Consider the following 23,338-nt stretch of genomic DNA (forward strand, 5'->3'; position numbering starts at 1 on the left):
GATTTTCAGTTGCACAGCTGGAGCCTGGAGTCCTTGGTCTCTGCTGGTGTCCAGCAAGCCCAGCTCTGTCCTGGATGCTGGAGCTGGTCTTTCAGGTGCAGTTCTGAACTTCAGTAAATGTCCATGTTTTTCAGTAAGGACAGCTTCCAAGTGCTGTCTCACAAGCTGTGTGGGGGTGTCCAGCCACTTCCCCTTAGGCTTAGTTGTCTTCTGGCTCCAGCTCAAGCTGAAGAGATGCTGGGCTGTGGTAGGCTATGGGTGGGAAAATAAAAGCAGTCTTTTCTCATGTCTCTGTGGCTGTGTGGCTGCAGAAACTCCTTGTAGCTGGGTAGGCAGTATTGGAAGTGGATAAATTGAGTGGAAGAATTTGCTTTTCTCTTGGCCTTGTCCCAGGTGGCATCGAGACTCTGGCTTGGATATAAATTCCTCTCCCACCACTGCTAAACAGGGAGAGTTTAACCATTCATGGGATCTAGCAAGAGACTTTCTCCAGCCTTCCTGCCCCTTCCCTGTTGCACTGAGATCAGGGATTGAAAATGGATCCTGTTGTGACCATGTCACAGTGAGGACAGGAGTTTGTAGATTTTCCTCCTTCCTGTCTCAGACTCATCTCCATGCCTGTATGTGAGGAAACAGTCCCAAAGGGCATAGACAAATAGGCATTTTGTGTTTAAAATGCCCCTTTTTTCCTCTCTGCTCAGCATCCCACAGCTGTGCCCATGACACTGCAGTGCAATGACAGGTGACTGGCACTGGCTGGGTTGCAGAGGAGCTCTGCCATGTCTTTGAGGAGGAGTTTGGGTCCGTGGAGCCCCAGGAGAGGGTTGTGCTGCTGTCAGTGGTGACAGATGCACGGTGCCAGTGCTGGCTGCCTGGCAGGGCTCAGGGCCTTGGCAGCCCCTGCATCTGCAGCCTCTGTGTGTGAGCCCCAGCAGCATCCCAGAAAGGGACCATTATCCCCAAGCCTTGCCTGTTGCTGAAGTCAGGAGGGCACAATAAAGATGTGTCTCGGCAGCAGCCTGGAGCGGGCTCGTGTGTTGGGAACAGAAGAGGCTTTATAGCCTCTGCTGGGAGGTTTGTCAGCTCTGGAGCTGGGATGGGAACTCAGGGCTCTGTGCCCAGCCCTGCTGTGCTACTCAGGGCCTCTCCTGATTCAGGACAGGGTCACTGGCTCTTCCTTCACTGGGGGAGGTCTTGGCAGCAGATCCTGCTTGCCTGAGCACAGCTTTGCCCGGTGGGCTGGGAACTGCATGAGGCAGGGCTCCCCTGGTCTCAGGTTCAGCAGCCCTGTCCTCTGTGGCCTGAAGCTGTGTGTGCTCTTTGCAATGTATTAAGTCCCCAAGAGCAGCCTCAGGGTGACTGGGACAGGGCTGTAATGGACCAGGATGGCAATGTCACTCTATCTGGAGCTTTAAGGAGAAATCCTTGGGAGATTTCAGCAGAGCAGGGCTGAGTGGGACAGCTTGACAATATGTGCTAGCAAAGAAAAGGCAGATTGGAGAAGCAAGGGAAGCTCCTGTGGTCAGGCTGTTACACCAGACACATGAGCTACAGGAGGATACACATTAGAGAATGCTCTTTTCCAGCTATTGAGAATGGACCTGAGGTCTGGCTGCTCTCCCACCTCTGCCTGCAGCATCAGTTCCATGTTGTTGTGGGACTGAGCATGGTGGTGGCTGCCAAGTGATCCAGAATTGCCCTCTGCAGAGGGGTGTGGTTGGAGGTGAGATAACCAAAACCACAATGGGGCAGAGAAGTTGGTGGTGGGATTGGGGCAGTAAGACAAGACCATGTTGGGAAGGATCCCTTGAAGAAGCTGTGTAGGATGTTTTAGAATTTTGGTTTTGTGCCAGTTTTATCCAGCCAGTTTCTGCTACTGCAGTATCACAGGGTATTGCTGTGTTTTGTTCATGCTGTCCTGATATTCTATCCTTTCTTACCTAAGAGCAATGTTCTCCCAGAACACTCAGTTCTACTCTTTCCAGTCAAGACTAGGAAGATTTTATTGTGAAGGAGAGGAGAACTTAGGATATGTTCTGCTGCTCTCTGCTGTTTTTGTGAGTCCACCACAGGCACCAAATCTTACAAGCTGAAGGAATCTCTGAAGGGAATTGCAGGGCCCATGGACACGCTGAGAGGAGCATAACATCTCTTCTGGCTCTGAAAAAATGTGTGCTCAGAGAGGAAGTAGCAAACACAGGAAAAGGGTAGTTTCCGAACACAAACTGCCAAGAATTAAGCAATCTGTTTTATAGTATGAAATCTCCTGTTGAGCAAGAAGGCTATTTTCCCTCCCAAGCAGGTGTGACTGGTAAAGCAAGGTGGCAAAGTCCTGACAAAGCTCAGCTGCCAGACAGGACTAATACTTCCATAGCTCTCTCCACACAGGGTGTCCCCAGTTTTTATCCCTTTCCTTCTGCTACCTTTTTTGGAAGCTGCCTAGACTCTCCCATGGTACCTGCTGGCATTTTCATCTCCACTCTGTCCTTTTGTGCTGCACAGGCACCACAAGCATATTTTGACCTTTTGTGAGGCAGCTGGGTACATGGTTGGCCCAAGCAGCATGTACACAAAAAACAGATGCATGGAAAAGGTGTCTGAGTAAAGATCTCTTTGCATAACTTGGTTTCTGCAGGACCTTGATATAGAAAAAAACAAGGCCTGGTAGCTGTTAATTTAGAGATCCTGGCTTATCAGTGGCAGATTCCTTTTGGCTTTAAGAGGGCAGGCCAAGAGATGTGGAAACAGCTTTATCAGCCGCTCCTCTGCCGTGGTGCCATGCAGAGCAGTAATTTGGTGTAAGTTGCACTTAGGAGCAAGTCCTCTGTGGCTTCAGGGAAGTGGCCTGTAGGTGGATTAATGATGGAGCTTGGTCACAAAATCAAAGGGGAAGGGCTGCAGTGCCTCCCAGGTGTTCATTTTGCAGAAGGGAGGTATTAGGTCACTGAGGAGGGTGAATTCAGCCTCTGTCCCAACTGGCTGGCTGTTCACTCCCTGTGTGCCCAGGAGAGGAAACCCTCTCCAGAGTCCTTTGCTGTGTAGCTGCTCCTGTGAGCCAGCGCATAAATGGAAACAGATGGCTCCATCTCAGCGGTTAGTAGGAATCTCTCACTGCTGCAAAACTGCTAATGAAGTCTGAGGCTGGACTGAAGCAGACAAGGCTGCTCTGCTGGCCTTCTGTCTCTGTGCTGGGGTGCCTGTTACTGCCCCCTGTCACAAGAGCTGACCCCCCCCTAGCCTGGCAGACTGTGCTGTGTCCTGCAGCAGCCTCAGGCAGGGTGTTCACCTGGGTACTGCAGAGCCACTGGGACCTGTCAGTGTTCACCAGTCTTGGCAAATGATCTGTGTGGTCCATCCTTACTGTGGGTTCCAGACCTCGCAATTCCCACCTGTATTATGGAAGGGCATGGGGAGCCCTTTAGTATTTGACACAATCTCTGCTGAGACTCTGAGCCAGATACTTCTTCATCTAAGGTTCTTTGTTCTGTTTCACTACAAACTCAGACTAACTAGTCTTATTTTTGCCCTACCGGTCAACATCTCCCTGAAAAGGAGCAGCAACATTCAGCAGTTACTGAATATTACTCTTAAGCTTGGAAGAAACTTCATTTAAATTCCCTTTGACAGCACAGTTTGATTTAGATGTTCAGTGACTTGAAGTTTTCTCCCATCATCACATAAAATGTGACTTTCCAGTCACACTGCAGGGCACAGGGAAACAGTGAGTTGTGCAGCGAAGGTGTAACCAGGCTTGGTGTTTGCTGGGGCAAGTAGGTGATTGAGAAGGGGAGAGAAAGGTGTTGGAAAGCATTTCTTGATGCCATTTTTGATTATTCTGACATCTGTCCCCCAGGCACAACCTCAGTGTCTGCAATGGCAGGGTACAAGGAGCCAATGTCAATGCTGGATGGCTGCAAAACCACAGGCAAGTGGGGAACAATCCTGCTCCCCAGCTGCCTTGCTGCCCTTACCTTTTCTTCTTCATTCATGCAACAAACTGCCAGACTGTGTATCTCTTAGGTGGCCCACAGCTGTGCTGGGGACCTCCTTGGGCAGCCAGGGCTGTGATGCCTTTGGGAACACCGTGCCTCACTGCTGCCGTGATCCAGCATGGGCACTGGTGTGTGCCAGGCCCTGGCAAGCTCAGCCAGGCTGCAAATGGTGCAAGAGGCACTGGCTGTTTGATGGCTGCAGTGTCTCAGCCTTGTGGCCTGTGAGCCTGGCACAGCTGGGTAACACTGTACCCAGCTCTTGGTGGGCAGCTAGCAGTGGGCTGGCATGGATCACAGGGGAGAGAGTCAGCTGCAGGCTCCTGAAATCTTCTGAAAGGCATTTCAAAGCCCCTTGCACGGAGAAGGCAGCAGTTGCATTTTATAGCCACGTGCAGAATAGAAGCTTCCAAGCCCAGGGACTGCTGTGGAGCTGCTGGAAATCTTGATGGTTTGCTCTGGAGGGCTGTAAGCTCCATGTTCTGCATGGATTCAGGACATTGCCCATGGAGAACACAGGATGTCACAGGGTACAAGAGAACAGAATTGACAGATTGTCTCTGACAATCTGAAAGCTTCAGTCTGTACATCTCCTGTACAGAGAGGGAAACTGTGGGAAACTTGTGGATACCAGCAGGATAAGTCCTCTCTGTCAGGTGGAACTCATGTGTCTGTGCATCTCTGCAGGTCCTGAGGATGCTTGTGCAACCATCAGGGCTTCAGGTATCAGTACTGCTTCCCAGAAAACCACTTCTTAGTGGTGTGGAGGACAGACAATCTTGTATGCTCAGTGAGGATCTCTTTGGATACTTAATCTGGGCACACAGTCCTCTCCTTCTCTGGGAGCTCTGAGATACAGCTCTATGTTAAATTACCCCAATTTCATCATTGCTCCATCTCTTCCTCAGGTTTCCTGCAGGAGGGTGTTATGATCTTTTTCTGAGAGCATCTCACACCATGGCTGAGAATCAGGTACGCTTCTTTAGGCCCTGCCCAAAAGGAGTGTTGGGCACCACTGCTCATAAATGGAGGTGTGCTGCAACCCTAGTCCGGCTGATTGCATATTCCTGCTGATTAGCTAACTGCTTCCAATTGCCAACAACATCACATTCATTGAATTCACACTGTGATTTCTGTGTCACCTGGGAAAAATGGGCAGGGTGCAGCTATGGGAGAGAAGCCTGTGTTTGCCAGACTGAAAAGGACAAATGCTATTGCAATGAAGCACTCAAATCATTATGCAGTTCATTCTGCTGTTCATATTGACCCAAGAACAACATCCTGGAGAGGAAGGGAACAATATTTCCCTCTGACTAATGCTGCTGGATTGTACAGGGCTGTGGGGGAACTGCCAGCCAGAGAAACCATCAGGAGGGGAAAGAAAATGGAAAGGGAATCTAATTATCCATCTGCAAAGACATGCTAGTCCCAACACATGGCCCAGCCCTGAACAGACTGATGTGGACAGTGACGTTTGCACAGAGTATTTTTGTGGTGGGGCTGGGAAACGAAGCTCCTGGGGGACCCCTCTGGGATAGCAGATGGTGCAGCACACATCACGGCGAGCTGGGGCAGACTGGAAGGCACAGAACTGCTTCCTCCAGGAACACTGGCCCGTGCTGGGCTCCGAGGGACAGCTCTTCACAGCCAGGTACAGGTACAGCTGTGTTGTGTGGAGATGAAGGTGGAGCAAGGCAGAGCTGTGCTGGTGCAGAGGGAGGAGGGTGAATGCATGGCTCCCTCTCAGCAGGCTCATCTCGGTCAAGTGGGCTGGGGCTGCAAGCCCAGAGGTGAGGGTGGGAAGGAAGGTGCAGGTCCCTGTGTGCCTCTGCTGTCTCAAGGTGCACAAAGACTCTGCTTCATGTTACGGAGTGTGCAGAGGCAGCTGACATCAGGGAGGGACGGTGTGTGGCTGGAGTCTGGACATCTGAGTCCTTGATGGGGGACCTGCAGGAGACCCAGAAGAAGGTGCTTCTACCTCTTGTTCTGCACTGCTTTTTGGGATTATTGCTCACAGTCTGAGGCCAGCTTTTCTCTCCTTGGGTGCCTCCCAGAACTGAAAGTTGCTAGAGAGAGCTGCCTTTCCCCCCTTAATTAATGGAATTTAAAATTATTTGGTGAGCTGAGTGGGCTTATTCTCCTGCCTTGTGGGCATCAGCTACTCCTAAAGTTATGTTAATTGTAGCTGGAAGATAGAGGTTGGAAGTTCTCCCAAGATAGTTGGCTTTCATTTTCCCAAAAAAGTTTTCAGGAGCCTGCTGGGAGGACAGCAGGGTTAAGAAAGATCTCCTTGCAGACCTGGGAGTATCCATGAGACGGGTGAACTGGGAATGAATCGGGAGAATTTCTGCTTGAGTGGAGCATCTTTGTTGTCCACCACCTTGCTCTCCATGGTCTGTGGTCAGTGTTGTTTGCAGGTGTGGTGCCCCAGCCTGGACTGTCTTCCCTTGTGATGCCCTTGGATTAGCTCCTGCTGGACCAGGCATAGACCAGGTGTCTCACAATGCTCCTCTCCGGTTCAGGATTCAGCCTCTTTGGTAGACAGGCCTGATCCTGCATCCCTTACTCACGTGAGCAGTCGTCTCTATTTCAAAGGGACTACTCGGTGAGTAAGGATCGCAGGACTGGGACCACTACCTGTAACTTAAACTGCACCTTCTGTAGGATCCTGTCCCCAACCTTTTCCTATTCATGTACCTTAACATGCATCAAGAACTTCCAAACTGATGTTCTTGTCATTTGGATGGAGAATCTGAGAGCTGGAAGAAGCAGTGCCTTTCCATTGCAGAGGATATATCACCATTATTTTCCATTTTCTTCCACCAAACCGCTCTCAGCCCAGCCAGCTTCTGTGCCCCAGAGGAATGTGTACCTGTTTGTCTCCCAAACACTGTTGTTCCTGGCTTCCCAGAGCTGGCATGGCTCTGCTCTGCCTCTCCCTGGTTTTCCCAGCTATAACTTTGAGATGAGAAGCCTCTAAGTCTGATCTGTGCTGCAGAGCTGGAAGATGAATCAGAGGGAGAGATGAGCAGCAGTAGTGCTGAGACTGCCACAGACCTTCTTCCACCACCTGGTTTCTCCTTCTGTCTTAACAGGCTAAATTTGGAAACCTCTGTCCTATGCTAAGGAATATGTTTGAAATTGGAGGAAGCAGCGAGGGTGGCAGGTTTGACCTGGACGTTGATTTCTGTGTGGCTCTGGCCAGGGGAGCGGCCGGGACGCTCCCCGCTCGGACACGGCTCTTGCGTGCGCCGGCTTCTCCCTCGTGCGGAACACACCGGTACCACACCAGTACCATACCGGTACCACACCGGTACCACACCAGTACCTCACTGGTACCACACCGGTACCACACCAGTACCGCACCGGTACCACACTGGTACCACACCAGTACCGCACCGGTACCACACCAGTACCACACTGGTACCGCACCGGTACCACACCAGTACTGCATCGGGACTGCACCGTGGCTCCTGCTGTGGACAGGAGCGGGCAGAGACCGAGGGGCTGCTGGAAGAGATCCAGCCAGCTCCACGTCTGCCCAGTTTGTTATATGGTGCAGATTACCCTAAATGAGGAGCTGGGTGTGAGGAGCTCTGTGAACTCACTCCAGAGCAAGTCACGAGTTTAAACAAGCAGGAGGCAAATTACGGTCGGTTGTCGCTCCTTTTTAAGAGCTGGAAGTGGAGGCATGGCATGAGTCACACAGTGCTTCTTAGGAAGCACGAGGCACTTCAAGTGGAAGCAGGGAGCATAAATACCTTTGAAAGAGAATTTGATACATTTCTGGAGGGATTATGTGACAAAGCAACAGTGATCCTTGAGCGGAAATTAAGAGTTTGACCTGTGGGATAGGTAAAAGAAAAGATGATATCTGGCTCCTGTGCAGATTGTGCTTATGGCACTGAACATACAGAGGATTAGTCCTGTGCTTTGGGATTTCTGCATTTCTTGTTTGGTATCTTGCTTTTTCCTGAGCATCACAGGATGAAGCCTGGCTAAAGAGTTAGGGCTCTGAAGCCACTTAGATGGAGCCTTGCTTGCAAGTTTGAGGTTAAATTATTCATCAGAGTTTAGATCAGCAAGGTTTTTTTCCTTGGATCAGGTCAGCAGAAGCCTCAGGGTGAGTGTGCAGCTCTGCTAGTGGTGGAGCAGCAGAGTTCAGACCTTACAATACCCATGAGATTCATCTGTCTGAAGTCAGCACTGATGTTTCTTACAGTGAGAGAGGAGGCAGCAGGAGAAGAAGGTGGTAACTGAGCCCTGGAGATTCCCAGCTATGCACATGCATGGAGGGGAGGGTATTGGCTGTTCCTCATCCTCCATTGCCCTGGTCAAGCTGGGAATGGGTTTGGTGCCTGGTGCTGCTCCTATTCAGTTTGAGCAAACAGCTTCTCTGGAACTGCCCTTCCCTTCGTCCTAGAAAACAGCCAGAAAGAAAATTTCCCTTCTGTGGGGAATACTGAAAATAGCTTAGTTGCTTCAGAGGAAGAAACATAAATGCTGTTATTACATGACTGTGCTGACCCTGCCAAGCCATGGATATGCAGTTTCACCACTCTTCCATGCAGGCCAGGCTGGCTGGGTGCATCCCTGGTGGGATGCTGTTGCCTGGCTCTGTGCTGCTCAAGAGCATCTGTCTGGATCAGGCTGAAGATCTTTCCTTCTATGACATGCTCCTGGTTGTTCACCAAGGATGGAGCCTGAGCACTGCAGTCCCTAAGCCACAGCATCTCTGCCAGAAAACAGCTCCCCTGCAGGTGGAGGACTTCTCTGCTCTCACAGTTTGACAAAGGGCTGGTCTGTGAGGTGGGAAGGACTTGGGGCACCCCAAGTCTGTGTTGCCCTTGCTGACTGTTTGGTATACTGGGGCTAGGCTGGGGTTGTCTGCTCTGACACTCAGAAACTTGGATCCTGCAGCCAGTTTGACCCCCAAGCTGCTGCTGCGAGTACCTGCCTGGAGAGGAGCTTAGAGGTGCCAGTGGAAGAAAACACTTTGCATTTGCTCTAGATCTTGGAAGTGTCAAGTTTTTCCCTGCTCTGCTGCACACTGAATGAGATGTCCTCTGTTTTTCTTCTTTTAAGGATGTTGTACATCAGATTTCTTGTTGGAGGGATTTACACTGGGCATTTCTAAGGGCTGTGTGGAAAGAGGATTGTGATCAGAAAGGACAGGGGCAAAACAAGATTGACTTGGCTGTCTTGGGGAAGTTTGGACACAGGTCAGCCTGAGCCAACAGCTCTGGGTGTGTCATGTGTCATATCTGAGGGACAGAAATGAGTCTGTCATTTATGGTTTGGTGACTTTGAGGATGCCAGATGAGCATCTCTCCTGTCTCTAGGAGGGAGAGGAGAGGCTGAAACCAGTTGACTGTCCTTCAGCCTTTTGGAAGCCATGGCATTGGCCACTCAGTCTTAAGATGATCTTTGTAGCCAAGATCTACTCTTCTGTTTCTTTTCCTGATCTTTTCTCTGAGTTGTCAGGCATGGCCTTCTGACTGGAATTCCTCCCTGGCTGCCAGTCCTGAGAGCATGTGTGATGTGTGAGAGCTCAAGGCACTCATGAGACAGTCGTTCCTTGTTTCTCTCTGCATTGTCAGCACAGCTCCTGGGGCCATGAACAACACTGTGGTTTTGTCGCAACCAAATTGTTGTTGACTTCATCTGTGATCCCAGCCCAAAAGAATGTTCTGATTTGGTGCAGTGGGCTCGTGGGGATGCAGCAAGTCTCCATGTGCCTTTGGAAGATGCTTGTGGTTGGTGGCCATGTAGCCTGTGGTACTCAAACAAGTTTTCCAAGCCATGTGACTTCATCGGAGTTGGGGAGGGTTTGCTTGCAGCTATAGTGGTTTATGGTGTGGAAGGACTGGTGAAATGTCCTGTTATCTTAAGAGGGTTTCGATGCACCTTGGGTATGCCACAAGCCATTGCTCTTGCTGCCCTGTGCAGGCAGCGTGGTGCCGTCACTGCTCCTCAGTCTTGTGCCAGTTGCAGGCCCTGGTGGGAGAGTGCCCCAGTCCTGGAAAGCAAGGATTAGGTGAATCTAGGAGGAAAAAGAGGTGTCATGAGCATGGCCCGACCTACCACTGAGCAGGGAGACCAATGCAGGGCTGTCAGCTCCCTGGGGAATGGAGCAATGCTACAGAGGGAAGGCAGAGCTGCCAAACAGGGACGTGTTCTGATCAGTGGCAATTCTTGCCACACCTGGATCTCAGTCCAGACCATCTGCTTGACTGCTACACACAGAAATAACTGGGAACAAAACTCAGTGGGTGTAATTAAGGATGCTGCTGGCAGATCAGGGTGGTTTGGAGAAGGGTTTCTTGCTTGTGGTATGACAGCTGTTATATGGCAGGGGTTTTCCTGCTCTGGGAGTGCTTCCTAGTTCTCCATTTATTTTTTATCAGCCTTTAGGACCTTGTGCCTTTGACTTCTGACATCACCCTCTGTCAGCTTATAGGATAGCAGCGTAGGTAAAACACTGGGGGTTTTCCCCTCTTCTTTCATTTGCACACTCACAGCTGCTTACATGGTGGAGGCCCTGGGTTGTGGCCCAAGGTGACCAGGGCAGGCCTTGCTGGTTTGGCACCCTATGGAGTCACTGCTGGAGTCCTGCAGATCCCAGAGAAGCAGCAGCAGCTGTGGCTGAGAGCGAGGCAGGAGTATGGCTGCAGCATGTGTCCTTCCCATTGGTGAGGAGAAAGCTGTTCAGGAACCTGTGAGGCAAGGGACAGGTTCCTCCAGCACCACCAGTGCTGTCATCTGTCACTTGATTATACATGCTATGGTGGTGTCACTTTATTATACATGCTGTGGTATTAACCCCCCAGTTTCCAGAATGGTGTGATTATATGAAATTAGGAGCTTTTGACTGTTTAATATAAATTCCCATTCAGTTTCTATGGCTGCACAGAAAAGCTGGAAGGCATATTTTATAGGTTCAGAACTCAGATTTAAGATTTGAATGACTTTCTTGATGTGCTGGGCTGTTGTTGGGTTGGGTTCATCTGGTTAATGAACACACAGATGCTTCCTTATTTTGAAACGTCTTCAGAGCTTGAATGGTTGCTATAAGATCCAGAATGCATCTGCTGCTATTCCAGTTGGATTCAGAGATGAGGCTGCAATAGAGCCTGGACTAGACAAGAGATCAGCCTGCATCATATGGGGACAGATCCATGTCAATCAGGACTGCGATCTGGGGGTTATATTTGAACCCTGCTTTTTGGGGTCTTTGTGGATCCTTGAGACCTTCACCCATACAGCCAGAAGCAGCACTTTTTTTGCTGAGAGCAGGTTTCCTCCAGCAAACCTTTGTCTTGGCTGCATCAGGCAGGGTATGTAAGAAATCCTCCAGCTGAATAGGCCCATCTGTCACGCGGAGCCAGACTGATGGCAGGGACAGCATCCGGTACGTGCGCAGCCTCTCCGCGGGACACTGGCGGGGAGACACATCGCCTCCGGCCCGCGGCCGCGGTGGCCTTTGTCCTGTCCTGCTGGCAGGCTCCTCCCGCGGCACAGGCGGAGGCAGGAAATCCCGGGCAGCTGCCTGGGAGCCTCCTCGCCTTTCCTCGCCTCTCCCTCGGCTCTCCTCGCCTCGCCTCGGCACCGAGGCGAGCCGAGCCAGCCCTGCGTGTGTGTGCACGCGTAGGCGGGGGGGCTGCCGCATGGATTTAGCGAAGGCTGGGAGGGAACACATGGGTTGGGGTTTTTTCCCTTGGCCCGCCGTGGCTGTCCGTCCGTCCTGCCAGGCGCGGTTATGGATTCGATCATTATTCAGGAGCGGTTAGTGGAGCGGCTGCTGTCTCCCCGGACGCAGGCACAGCGAAGCCACCCGGGCAAGCTGAAGGTACAGCGATGTATTTATAGCACTGCGCGAGCCGGGGAGCAGCGGGGACAGGAGGGGGGAGGATGGTGCCCGAGAAGACGCGCGCAGCACAAGATGAGACCTCTGAGGAGCAGAGGAGCGGGAGGACGCCGGTAAGGGAGGGACGGCGGGCACGGAAAGGACGGGAGCAGCCCCGCGGGCGCGGCGCCGAGGGGCGCTGGGCAGCGGGGAGATGCGCGACGCTTTTGTGCGGTTATTCGAGACAGCGATTCCCCGTCTGAATGGCGTGTGCCTGCATGGGGGGCTCAGGGCAAGGAGTCAGCGCTATGTATGCCCACACGCAGTCCGATTTGTGTTAATTAGCACTGTGTTAATGCTGTGCTTTGCTGGCCGAATTCCTTCTCTTCAGCAAATGCTGGTGGCCGAGTGGTTTTGCCGATTCTCCTGTGCTCAGCCCCGGGCCCGAGGAGCAGATGTCCGTGGCAGATGCCTCGGGGGCTGTTTGTGTTACGAATTTATGCAGCTTTCTGCAATGAAAGGAAGCAAATGGTCTGCCTCTCCTCCAGGGCTGGGCTGTGCTGGTCCGTGCCGACGCGGATGTGGCGGCCGTGCCTGGCCGGAGGGGAAGGGCTGGGGAAGGGCTGGATGGCTTGTGCCACCGAGAGGCTGTGACACCGAGAGGGCCCCTTCCCCCTGAAGAAGCAGAGGCGCCAGGTCCTAGTACAGCTCCATCATTTCTGGGGCTTGCTCCAGACCTTGACACGAATTATTCTTCAAATTTGCTGTGGTCCCATAATGTTTAATTTTAGCCCTTTTGAATATACCCAGCAAGGCCCCTTTTATCCCCAGGCTGAATGAAGTCACGTGAGATCTGGGTTGGTTTAAACAGCACATCCACCAGAGACGAGAGGAGGGAATTGGGAAGGACAGGAGTGATGGAGGCTGTACTCTGCCTTGGAGGTGCAGACTGCCCTGTGAGCACCTCAGTACCGGGCTAGCTTCTCCTCTGTGCAACACATCCCAAGTGTTTCTACACCCCCAGCATGAACAGAGCTTGAGCCCACCCAGGGCTTTATTTCTTGGCTTGAACTCCCAGGGAAAGCACTGGCTGCCAGGGGAGCCCTGTCCACCCCGGCCGGGTATTAGAGGATGTGAGGATGTGACATGTTGCTGTAATGTCTGGTGAACCAGCAAGCATGTGCCAAGGGAGAGTATGGGTGTGTTTTTCTTGGCCTGAGGTGCTTTGGTTTGTGACAGGGTCCCAAAGATTGGCCGCAGCTCTTAGTGGCCTCTGTGGTAGTGTGTGGGGCATGTTCCCAGGCACATGGTTGCGGGATGCCAGCAGGAACAAAGGCAGCAGCATGGAGCAGGTGATGGGAGAGGGGCTCTTTGTGCCAGAGTGCTGCTGGCTTGGCTGGCTGAGGCCCTTTCCTGACAGCTGGAGCTGGCAAGGGAAGCACAGTGCAGGAACCAGCTGTCCTGGCTTTTGTCAGCTTGATGGGACCTGGCTTGTGAGGGTCAAGAGCACAAGGAGGGGGCTGTGATGCATTTAGGAACTCCCTCCATCCAGGCCTCTTGTCTAATTAATGGATTTTAGTTTTTCATAGCCCAGAAAGCCCCCTATCTCTGTCAGTAGCCCTCCCAGGCCTCTCCACTCCATGTGTGGTTGCTCTGCAGGCAGTACCTGGAGGTGGTGAGTGGTTTAGAACTTTGGGCAAGGCACAGACCAGCCTTGAGAGGCTACTTGGGCTTCTTAAGTGCCATGTTGATGATGCCATGCTATCAGAGGTAGTGGTAAATACCTGTCATAGTGCCTGGATATGACTGGACTAGGAGCACACACTGAATGTCTTGAAGTGAAGGTGAAGAACCACAAACCAAGGCTGGTGCAGAGACCACACTGCTGTTCCTGAGATAAGGCTGTTACAAGAAGGGGATCCCTCCTCCCAACTCACCTTGCATCTCTTGCCTTCACCCTTGACAGGGCTTTGCAGTGTGTCCATGGCTGGTCAGAGAGAGACATGGCTGTGGACAGGGTTTTTCCCCTCACAGGTCTGGCTGCCTCCCATAGTGAGGGAAGCTCTTCTGTTGGTATTGCACTCAGCACTGACCTTCCTTTCTGCAAGGGAAATGACTACATGAGTCATGGGTAAAGGGCAGTGTCCTGCACCAGCTGGGATTTGCTCATTTTGGATATCGTGATTTCACAGAGCCATGGGGAGGCAACCAGAGGTATAGCAAATCCTTGCTCTCTTGGCTGGGCTGAACAGAAATGAGAGATCAGGTTCAGCCAGTTACACCTGGCAGAAGTAAGTAGAGTTGCACCAGAACGCAGCTCCCCAGTGTCTCTCCATTGTCAGCCCTTAGTCATCTAGGTTAAAAACCAAGAAACACACCTCAAGCCTCAGCCATGGCTTCATTAGCACATTACTAGTACCATTTCACATGTCAAGTCACTGGAGAGAGCAGGTGATCATTGTCTTTCCAAAGTCTGGTGAAGATCAGGGCAGGAGAAGCACAAAAGGGAAGGATGTTGTATATTTGTGGTGCTTGCTGGGACACACTGGACCTTTTACTGTGAGGAGTTGGCTGTTATGTGTCCACTTTGGCTCTGCTCATGGATGTGTTTTACCAGGAAATGAAGCAGCTGGGAGGCAGCTCTGGTACTGAGAGACAGAGGCTGAAAGCAGTCTTTTCTTCCTTGTTTTTGTGACCATGCCATTATCCCGTTTCTCACTCTGCTTTGCACACCTCGTTTGCCCTTTACTGAGCCCTCTGGGTGGCAGTTTGAGCTGTCCCCCAGGCAGGCATTGCTTTGCTGCATGCAGCTTGTCAGAGCTGCCATCACTCATCACCCGGGGTCTCGCTGCCGCTCGCTGCACTGCTGCTTGGGATGTCACTGCCTTTTAGGTCAGTCATTACAGCTGCCAGTGGAGCCCTTTGGGCACTCTCTAATTCTCCCCATTTCTCTAACTTAGTTTTCTCTGTCCTTTCCCGCCTTTCTGGATGGTGGGGTGGTGAAACAACATTGCTTCAGCTATGGGAGGTGAGGAGATCAGAACCCACAATCACTCAGGGCTAAAATGACCAAGTTTCAGACCCAAACCAAATCTCAATTGCTGGAAGGTAGTGACAGTGCTAAAGGACAGAATCCTTGGGCCATGATGGCTGTCAGCCATATCTGTTCCATCACAGTGGGCAGTTCCAGAGCAGCCATAAATTGGGAGGAGGAGACTCTGTCTTCCTGCTCAGTGTCCCCAGTGGAACTTTGCTGTCTGTCAGACTGAGGATGCCCAGGGATTCTCACACAGGTGGACATGCAGCTGTAGACAGTTGCTTGGGAGTGACGTTGCCCACCTGCAGTGTGGAAATAGGTGCAAGTCAGCATTGCCCTAAGCTTGGCACCCTGGATCATATTTTGTATTTGAGTGTGTGGCCCAGGAATGGAGATAGTTAAACTTATGAACTGAGGTGTTCCCTGTTGTGCCTGGAGAGTGGGTGAGGACAGTCATTTGCTTGAAGGCATCCATGGAATAGGAGCTAGGGCCAGTTTTGAGGAACTCCTCTCTCCATGGATTTATCTGTACTGTGAATTCCAGTAGTATGATTATATTCAATGATGTTGAAATGCAGAGTCTATCTTGTCTCTAGCTCAGGCATTTGTGAATGGCTTAGTGTGCTTGTACAGAGTATGTGCCATGCTTGTGAGGTGTCTGTGGATTTTGTGCTGTGAGGGAGCACTCAGTGACAAGGAGCTCTGTCTGGGGTGTGGTTGGGTGGTAGATAACACTCCAGTAATACTAAATGTAATACCCTCACCGAAATCATCTCAGTTCTTTTATCAATATTTCCACATCCTTCCACTTCCCTTGTTCCTTGAACTTTGGTCTCCTCGGAAATAACAAAAGAGATTACTCAGGATTTCCTCTTATTGAGCCAGGAGTGGCTGTGACACAGCAAGAAATAATTCCATCTCAAGTCAAGCAGAAGCTGAGCCACTGTACCTTCTTCTAGACATGGCTCAGGACAGTGCAAGCCCCAGGGTGCTAATTACAGAGCTCTCCATCATGTAGCACATGTGTCTCTGGAGGGAAGGATGTGGAAATGACCCGGGGAGAGGTGACATTTGGCGACCCCGCTGTGAAGGGAGTCTGTGACAGTGCAGATGAAGCAGAGTTAGGAAAGCTGTCTGTCAGCAGCAGCCCTGGATGTGCTCTCTGGTGGGAGTGGTGGGATGTGCCTTTTCCTTTGTGGTCTCTATGCTGGGAAGCTGCCAGGAGAGCAGCCAGGCAGGGCTGTGGCCGGGACATGTCCCTTTGTGCCCACCTGTGGGAAGGGACAAGTCCCTAAGCCCAGAGGAGGTGTGTGCCTTGCCCTGCACTGCTGCCAGGGCAGGGATTTGCCTCTCTTCCAGCCCTTGGCTCTGCCCAGGGGCTTTTTGAGTCCCACTCCTTGTCACTGTGAGGCTCAAGCAGAAGGCGTGGCACACTCTGACCTGCTGCCATCCACCTCTGCCCCGCAGGACCATGAGAAGCAGTACGTGGGCTTTGCCACTCTGCCCAACCAGGTCCACCGGAAATCCGTGAAGAAGGGTTTCGACTTCACCCTGATGGTTGCAGGTGAGACAGGATGGAGGTGGCTGGGCCACATGGTGGGGGTATGTGGGGGGAACCAGCTCTCCTTGCTTCCCTTAGGTGCTCCCATAGCACCTGAATTCTCCCCTCACTCTGTTCTGGTCCTTGTCTCAGGCCCTGCTTTGCTCCCCAGCCTGTGGCAGTTTCCCCAGGAGGAACAGGTCCTTCCTGACCCCTCATAACCCACTCGAGGAAGCTTTTCCTGCAGCAGTGACTCCTCTGGGTGGTGGAGGGAGGGCCAAACAGGGACCAAGGGAAAGGAAGGAGAGGAAGAATGGGGAGCTGGGAGATCACATTTTTACAAGGATTGAGACATCTTGCAGCAAAAGTCTTTCCACTACTGGAAAAATGTAGTGCCAATAAACAGCTCCTGACAGTTTGTCTCTCTTGCTTCCTCTGGCTCACGATTCAAAGCCTTGTTCAAAGTTTCATTTGTAAGTCAATTAGTGGGTCATGTTGCTTGCTTATTCCTCCTCCCCTTTGCGCTCTGTCAATTAGGAGAATCGGGCCTGGGCAAATCCACGCTGGTGAATAGCCTGTTCCTGACAGACCTCTACAAAGACAGAAAGCTCCTCAATGCAGAGGGTGAGTTGGGGGCAGAGCAGGGTGAATGGGACTGTCCCAAGGACTAACACTGTGGTTCCTTGCTTCAGCAACAGCTACAAGCTTGGCTGGATCACAGCCCTCTTGTTTGGCTCTGCTCTTTGTGTCTGCTAAGGCTCTAGAATTGAGAAAAAAGGGGTTTGGCTGTAGGGCATTTCTGTCCTTTGAAGGGAAGATGAAGCTACAGAGCAGCAGTAGCCCTTTGGGATCAGATATTAAGATTTGTCTTTTGTTCTTGGACGCTGGAGTATGGTAGGGATTCCTCTTCCCCAGTGACTGGACAAAATGTTGAGAACAGCTGGGCTACAGGCACTATAGAGGTTTGTGTATCTTCTTGGAGTCTGTCTGCCTGCTGCTGGCCCCTGCAGTACCACCCCCTTGAGGCTCCTTAGGGCATGATCTGGGGTTTTTGAAACCTGTGTTACTCCATGTGTTCAGTGGTAAAAGGGAGCTGGCTTGTCATGGGTGTAGTGGGGATCCCCAGCAATACTGCCTGGCTTTAACTCACGTGCTCCTGTTCAAAGAGAGGATCAACCAGACAGTGGAGATCATCAAGCACACAGTGGACATTGAGGAGAAGGGTGTCAAGCTGAAGCTGACCATAGTGGACACACCAGGCTTTGGAGATGCTGTTAACAACACTGAGTGGTGAGCAGGGCATTGCTGCCTTCCTTTTTGTCCTTGACCTCACAGTCATTAGGAGACAGTGGACACTACTGATGATTTTGTTTTGATTGAATTGCCCTTCCCAGCTGGAAGCCCATCACTGACTACATTGACCAGCAGTTTGAACAGTATTTCCGTGATGAGAGCGGCCTGAACCGGAAGAACATCCAGGACAACCGAGTGCATTGCTGCCTCTACTTCATCTCTCCCTTTGGGCACGGGTGAGAGCCACACTCGGGGCCTGGGGAGTGATTCAGTCCAGAGGGAAGATCCTTGTGCCCCAGGATTGCCCTGTAGCAGCTTCTACACTGCCAGGGCTGTTTGCAGAGGAAAGGAGCAATGTCTGGATGTTCTCCCTCTGCTGAGCATCACAGCACTCCCTTCCCCTCACTGGCAGGACAGACTGTCTGTGAACAGCAGATCTCCCTCAGGCCTTAGAGCCTGATTTGAAAATCAGAAGAAATAATGCCATGCAGACTTGTATGTTCTTATCTAGCTAAGCTGGACTGATGTGTAGGAAAGGGAGTTTTAAGCTGCTTTCAGTCCCTGCCCCTTGCTGGCTCATGTGTCAGCCTGGCCTGGAGCAGCTGAAGGGGCTGTGTTGGCTGCCTGTGCTACAGGACAGCTGGAGGGAGACCCCAGGCTGTGACCTGGGCAGTATTTGGCCTACAAGGGAGCAAATACCCAGCCAGTGTCTGTGTGAGACACTCGGCAGCTAAAATTGGAGACAGCTTTCCTGGAGGTACAGCCCTAGCTGAGGGCTGTCCCAGTGCTGCTGCAGGCTCTTGTGACAGTGCTGTCCTTTTCCCTTTGTGCTTGGTGGGTGAGAGAGGCTGGAGGGGGAGCTGCCCAGTATGTCTTTGCTAACAGTGTCCCTCATCCCTGCTGCAGGCTGAGGCCTGTGGATGTTGAGTTCATGAAGGCCCTGCATGAGAAGGTCAACATTGTGCCCCTGATTGCCAAAGCTGACTGCCTGATCCCCTCCGAGATCCGGAAGCTGAAAGAGAGGGTGAGATACTCTTTCTGTACAGGGTTATACCTGAAGTAGTGTCAGGGATCAGCTGAGGGGGGAGGGCAGGTAGACATACATGTATTTATGTGTCTGTACAGCGTGTTTGTGTGTATATATGTACACATACGCAGTGTCTGCACATACAGCTGCAGCCGTGCTCTGCTCTCAGCAGAGAGGATGACTGTAGAAGAAACATCAAATCCTTTTGCCCATCTGTAGGCTATAGCAAACCATGGTAGCACAAACAGAATAAACCCAGCATTTCTGTATTGTTCAGTTTTACATCCTTTTGGTTTTGTCTTGCATGGACATAGATCCGGGAAGAGATCGACAAATTTGGCATTAAAGTGTATCAGTTTCCTGAGTGTGACTCTGATGAAGATGAGGAGTTCAAGCAGCAAGACAGAGAGCTGAAGGTAAGGAATCTGCTCAGCAGGGTCTGGGGAATCAGACTCCTAGGTATGTGGGTCAGTGCAGAAGGAGCCAGAGCTGCCCTGCTTGTGCTGAAGACCTGTTCTACTGCTACCCAGGGAATAGCCTTGGCTCATGTGGTAGATGCCCTGGGGAAGGTGCTGATGTCCTTGCTGGTGCCATGAAGTCAAGTGTGGCGTGAACTCATGGTCCTTCTCTCTCTCTCAACTCACTGCTCTCCCTCCAGGCAGTGCCAGTCTTTCCTTCATCTACCCCAGCCTGTGTGTTTAAGATGAAAGCTGGGTTGTATAGCAGTTCTGAGCCTCTGTTTGTGGATGATGCCATCAGCAAGCAGGAGAGATTTTTGAGTGATTAGGCACCACTGTGACACATCAGTTGCATTGGGGGACACAACATGCTCATACAGGCACATCTGGAGGCCCCAGCAGCCCAGTCCTCACTGCCTCCCAAGCCTGTGTGTGCATGCAGTACGGCTTGTTTCTCCTGTCAGAGGAGGGCAATGGGCTTTGACTCCCTTTTGAGCAGACAGGAGCACAGACTCCACATTCCTGCTCTTGGCGTATATTGTTCCTTGCTTGGTGTCCCAGCCTCTTTGCTTCCTTGTAGAGCTTTCCCTTAATGAAGGGATGCAGGCACCTGCAGAGACACAGCTTCCCTCAGGACAGCTGAGCTCAGGCTGGGAACTAGGCTGCGTGTACATCCCAGTGCTTTAGGCTTTTCTCTGCAACTGAGTTGAGGTGCTGTGCTCTGTGGCATGTGTGGATGTCCCTGTGCCTTTCCTACCAGCACCTTCCTCCTGCTATTCTGCTGTGCCTGAGCTTGGCCCCTGGAGAAGGGATCCATGGGCAGCGGGGGCTGAGCTGGGCTCAGCAGTGCCTCTCGTTCCAGGAGAGCGCTCCCTTCGCCGTCATCGGCAGCAACACCGTGGTGGAGGCGAAAGGCCAGCGGGTCCGTGGCCGCCTCTATCCCTGGGGCATTGTGGAAGGTAAGCATGGAGCCTGGGAGCACTGGGAGGAAGGGCAGGCAGGGACGGGGCAAGGACAGACAGGAATTTCCAACACAGAGGCCAGGGGAGAGCTGGGGCTGTCTGGGCCACCTTTGGCACATGGCAGGGGACAAGGTAGGATAGAGACAGAGGCATTGGGACTTGCTCAGGAGGTCTGTGTTACTGGGAGTGTATCAATAACCCTCCCATTGCAGACTGAGGAAGAGAGGCTCCAGTGTGAATGGATGAATGCCTAAGCTTTAATGTGCACTAGGACATGGCTTCTTATTAAGCTTCTTATTAAGTTTATTTTCTGGGGAGAAGCTGTTTCTTTCAGCCAAACAATCAGAAACCCTCATGCACTCCCTCCTCTGCTGCTGCTCCTGTAAGTGCTGGAATTGCTGGGCTGGAGGCTGTGCTGATGCACAGTGTTTGTCTCCAACTTTCTTTCCTTCTAAAGGGAGAAATTTCATAAAGCCTTTAGGCAGAATAACCCTGGAATGGCTTTTGCTGCTGTTGCTGATTTGTCCTTGCTGGTTTGTTGCTTTAAGACCTTGCAGCTTTAGATCCCAAAAGCTTGTGTTTGCACTCATGGGCTGGTGCTGGCTGCTTGGGCTGCTCAGCTGTTGGCTCTGCTCCCTCAGTGGCTCCAGAGGGTCATGTGCCTGTTAGGATGCTGGCATTTGGCAGAAGGATCAACTTTGTGAATCTCTGTGCCTGATACAGTTGGTTTTCCCCAGCCCTGAAGAGAGGCAAATGGAGATCATCACAGCAGCACAGTGCTTCCTACAGTGCTGTCTGGAGCTAGGCTCCCCATGGCAACAGCAGCTCTCAGCTTCCATTGCCTGTTCTTGGCTTTGCCCCTCAGGGGCTGATTTTGTCTACAGGGGCCTCTTGATAAGTCCTAGATTCTGATCAGACAAGTAATTTACCTCCAGTACCAGCTGTGCTCACTGTGGTTATAACAGTGACATCCCATTAGATGTGATCCTCTCTCAGGGCTCTGCTGTATGTGCTTGATTAATTCTTTTACACAGAAAAGGTCCTGGGACCACGGTGCCTTCAGCAGCCTGGCCTCGGTGTTGAGGCCATTGAGGCCTGTGCCATGGCAGTGGCAGGTGACAATGAGGAAGGAGCCCTGGGTGGGGTTTTAGTCCAGTCCATGTGTCCAGGAGCTGAGAAGGGGCTCCCTGGAGAGGCAGGTGACAATGAGGAAGGAGCCCTGGGTGGGGTTTTAGTCCAGTCCATGTGTCCAGGAGCTGAGAAGGGGCTCCCTGGAGAGGCCTGGTAAGATGTGATATCCAGGCACTCTCCTGCTGTTGCTTCCACAGTGGAAAACCAGGCACACTGCGACTTTGTGAAGCTGCGGAACATGCTGATCCGGACACACATGCACGACCTGAAGGACGTCACTTGCGATGTCCACTACGAGAACTACCGAGCTCAGTGCATCCAGCAAATGACCAGGTGGGTCCCCACCTCTGGTGGGAGAGGTCTGTCACCTTCTGTGGAGCTGGGGTTGCTCTCACAACAGCTCATTGATCAGGAGGCTGTGGATCTGCTGGGGACTTGCTGGGCTGCAGCCTCCAGGAATGGCACTGGTAACTAAAATAGCAAATCCAAGCATGTTTCCCACAGCCTGAACCCAAGGCAGGAATGCTTCTGAGAATCCTCATTCCTGTCTGAGGATTCCCCATGCAGATATAAAGAAACAGGCCTGGAGATTCTTTTGAAGAGCTGTTTCTAGCAGTGTATGAAATACATCCAGCCTAATAAAATGGGATAAACCATCTCTCTGCTGAGGGATAGCTGTGTGCATTGCTGAACAGGAATGCATTCTGTGGTCTGCAGTTATGTCTAAATAATAACATGACCCTTGGGATGCTGCTGTTTCTCAGGCAACAGGGCCCAGGCAATTAGTAAGGCAACACATCTTCAAAGATTTCTCTGCATTGTCTTCCCTTTGCATTTGATGCTCTGTGGTTTTAGTCAGAATGATCAGAAAACAGAAGAGAGAGCACTCACAGGCTTCTCATTTGAGACCTCTACTTTTCCTTCTCCCTTCCATGACGGATATACTGGTGAAAAAACTTGGGTTTAAGTAGGTCTTGGCTCCTCTGTTGTGAACCATTCCCTTCACTTCCTGCCAGCCCTGGCTGGTAGCTCTGTGCTGCCACGTTGCAGAGCAGAATGGCTGTGCTTCAGCAAGGAGCAATGCTGCATGTGTGCCAACGTGCAGGTTGGCATGGTCTTCTGACACGCAGTGTATGCCTGTACTTTTGCATAGCAGACAAGCTTGTTTTTTTCAGCAGCAAGTATATGGAATCCCAAAATAACTATGTTAAATGCTAGAGCTGGGTGAACAGTGTCATAGCTGCTATTTAGGTAGGCTGTGTGTCTATTAAAAGAAGAGCACAGTGAAAAAGTGGTTGCTATGCCTAGAGAAAGCTTCAGTTTGGTACCATTTCTCATGCCATGATTAGTTCCTTGCCAGTGAACAAGTTCCATAAAACCAGCACAGGGCCATTTCTAGGGGAGTTGTTTTTGTAGGAGAGCCTAAGCTCCAAGGCTGGAATTTTCTCAATAATGAGCCTATGGTGACTCCAAGTGGTGAATACGTGCAAGTGTCATCATGAAGTTCCAATTCAGCCCAGTCTTCTTTGGGTACTACCATTCCCTCCTCATTTACTGAGCGTGCCTGTCTTTTGAAAGAAAATCATCTCCTTCCTGTGTCCCCTACCTGCATTCATGGGCACCTCAGCCCTCAGAGCAATGCTGCTGTGCTGGCCTGTCTCGTGCCCCCCACTTCCTGAACAGGAGGTCTCATTCTCATCCAGGTGCATGCCACAGCTCTGGACTAGATTGCCCTATGGCCCCTCCACTGGTTTGGGTGTGTGATGCTGCATTGCTGGTGGCTCTACCACGGGGAGTATCAGTCATTGTGTGGTGACACCAAAGCCAGCCATCCTGGACCACAAGTGACTGCTCTTCCCCCCTCTTTCCATCTCTCTAGCAAGCTGACTCAGGACAACAGGATAGAAAGCCCCATTCCTATCCTGCCTCTCCCAACACCAGATACGGAGACAGAGAAGCTGATTAAGATGAAGGATGAGGAGGTGAGTACCATTTCTGCCTGTCCCTCCTGGATATTGGAGCTGGAATCCCAGGAGTTTCTCCACAGTTGCCCCA

At 51.6% G+C, this 23,338-nt stretch overlaps 1 protein-coding gene across 6 annotated transcripts in view; it reads left to right on the top strand.

Annotated features, from left to right (window-relative positions):
* SEPTIN5 (septin 5) overlaps positions 1 to 23,338 on the top strand; it is a 42,736-nt gene that overhangs the window by 15,628 nt on the left and 3,770 nt on the right. Inside the window, exons 3-12 of one of the 6 annotated variants that reach the window (XM_021544538.4) lie at positions 4,898 to 4,961; positions 16,340 to 16,436; positions 16,950 to 17,036; positions 17,579 to 17,702; positions 17,807 to 17,941; positions 18,612 to 18,729; positions 19,047 to 19,148; positions 20,053 to 20,149; positions 21,481 to 21,616; positions 23,163 to 23,265. In XM_021544538.4, coding sequence (XP_021400213.1) covers positions 4,947 to 4,961; positions 16,340 to 16,436; positions 16,950 to 17,036; positions 17,579 to 17,702; positions 17,807 to 17,941; positions 18,612 to 18,729; positions 19,047 to 19,148; positions 20,053 to 20,149; positions 21,481 to 21,616; positions 23,163 to 23,265 — 1,014 coding nt within the window. In that variant the 5' untranslated portion in view covers positions 4,898 to 4,946. The other 5 variants (XM_085592707.1, XM_085592709.1, XM_021544535.4 and 2 more) reach the window with 5 other exon arrangements.

Source organism: Lonchura striata, chromosome 15 (assembly GCF_050655825.1).
Source record: "Lonchura striata isolate lonStrDom1 chromosome 15, ASM5065582v1, whole genome shotgun sequence".
Classification (NCBI taxonomy): domain Eukaryota; kingdom Metazoa; phylum Chordata; class Aves; order Passeriformes; family Estrildidae; genus Lonchura; species Lonchura striata.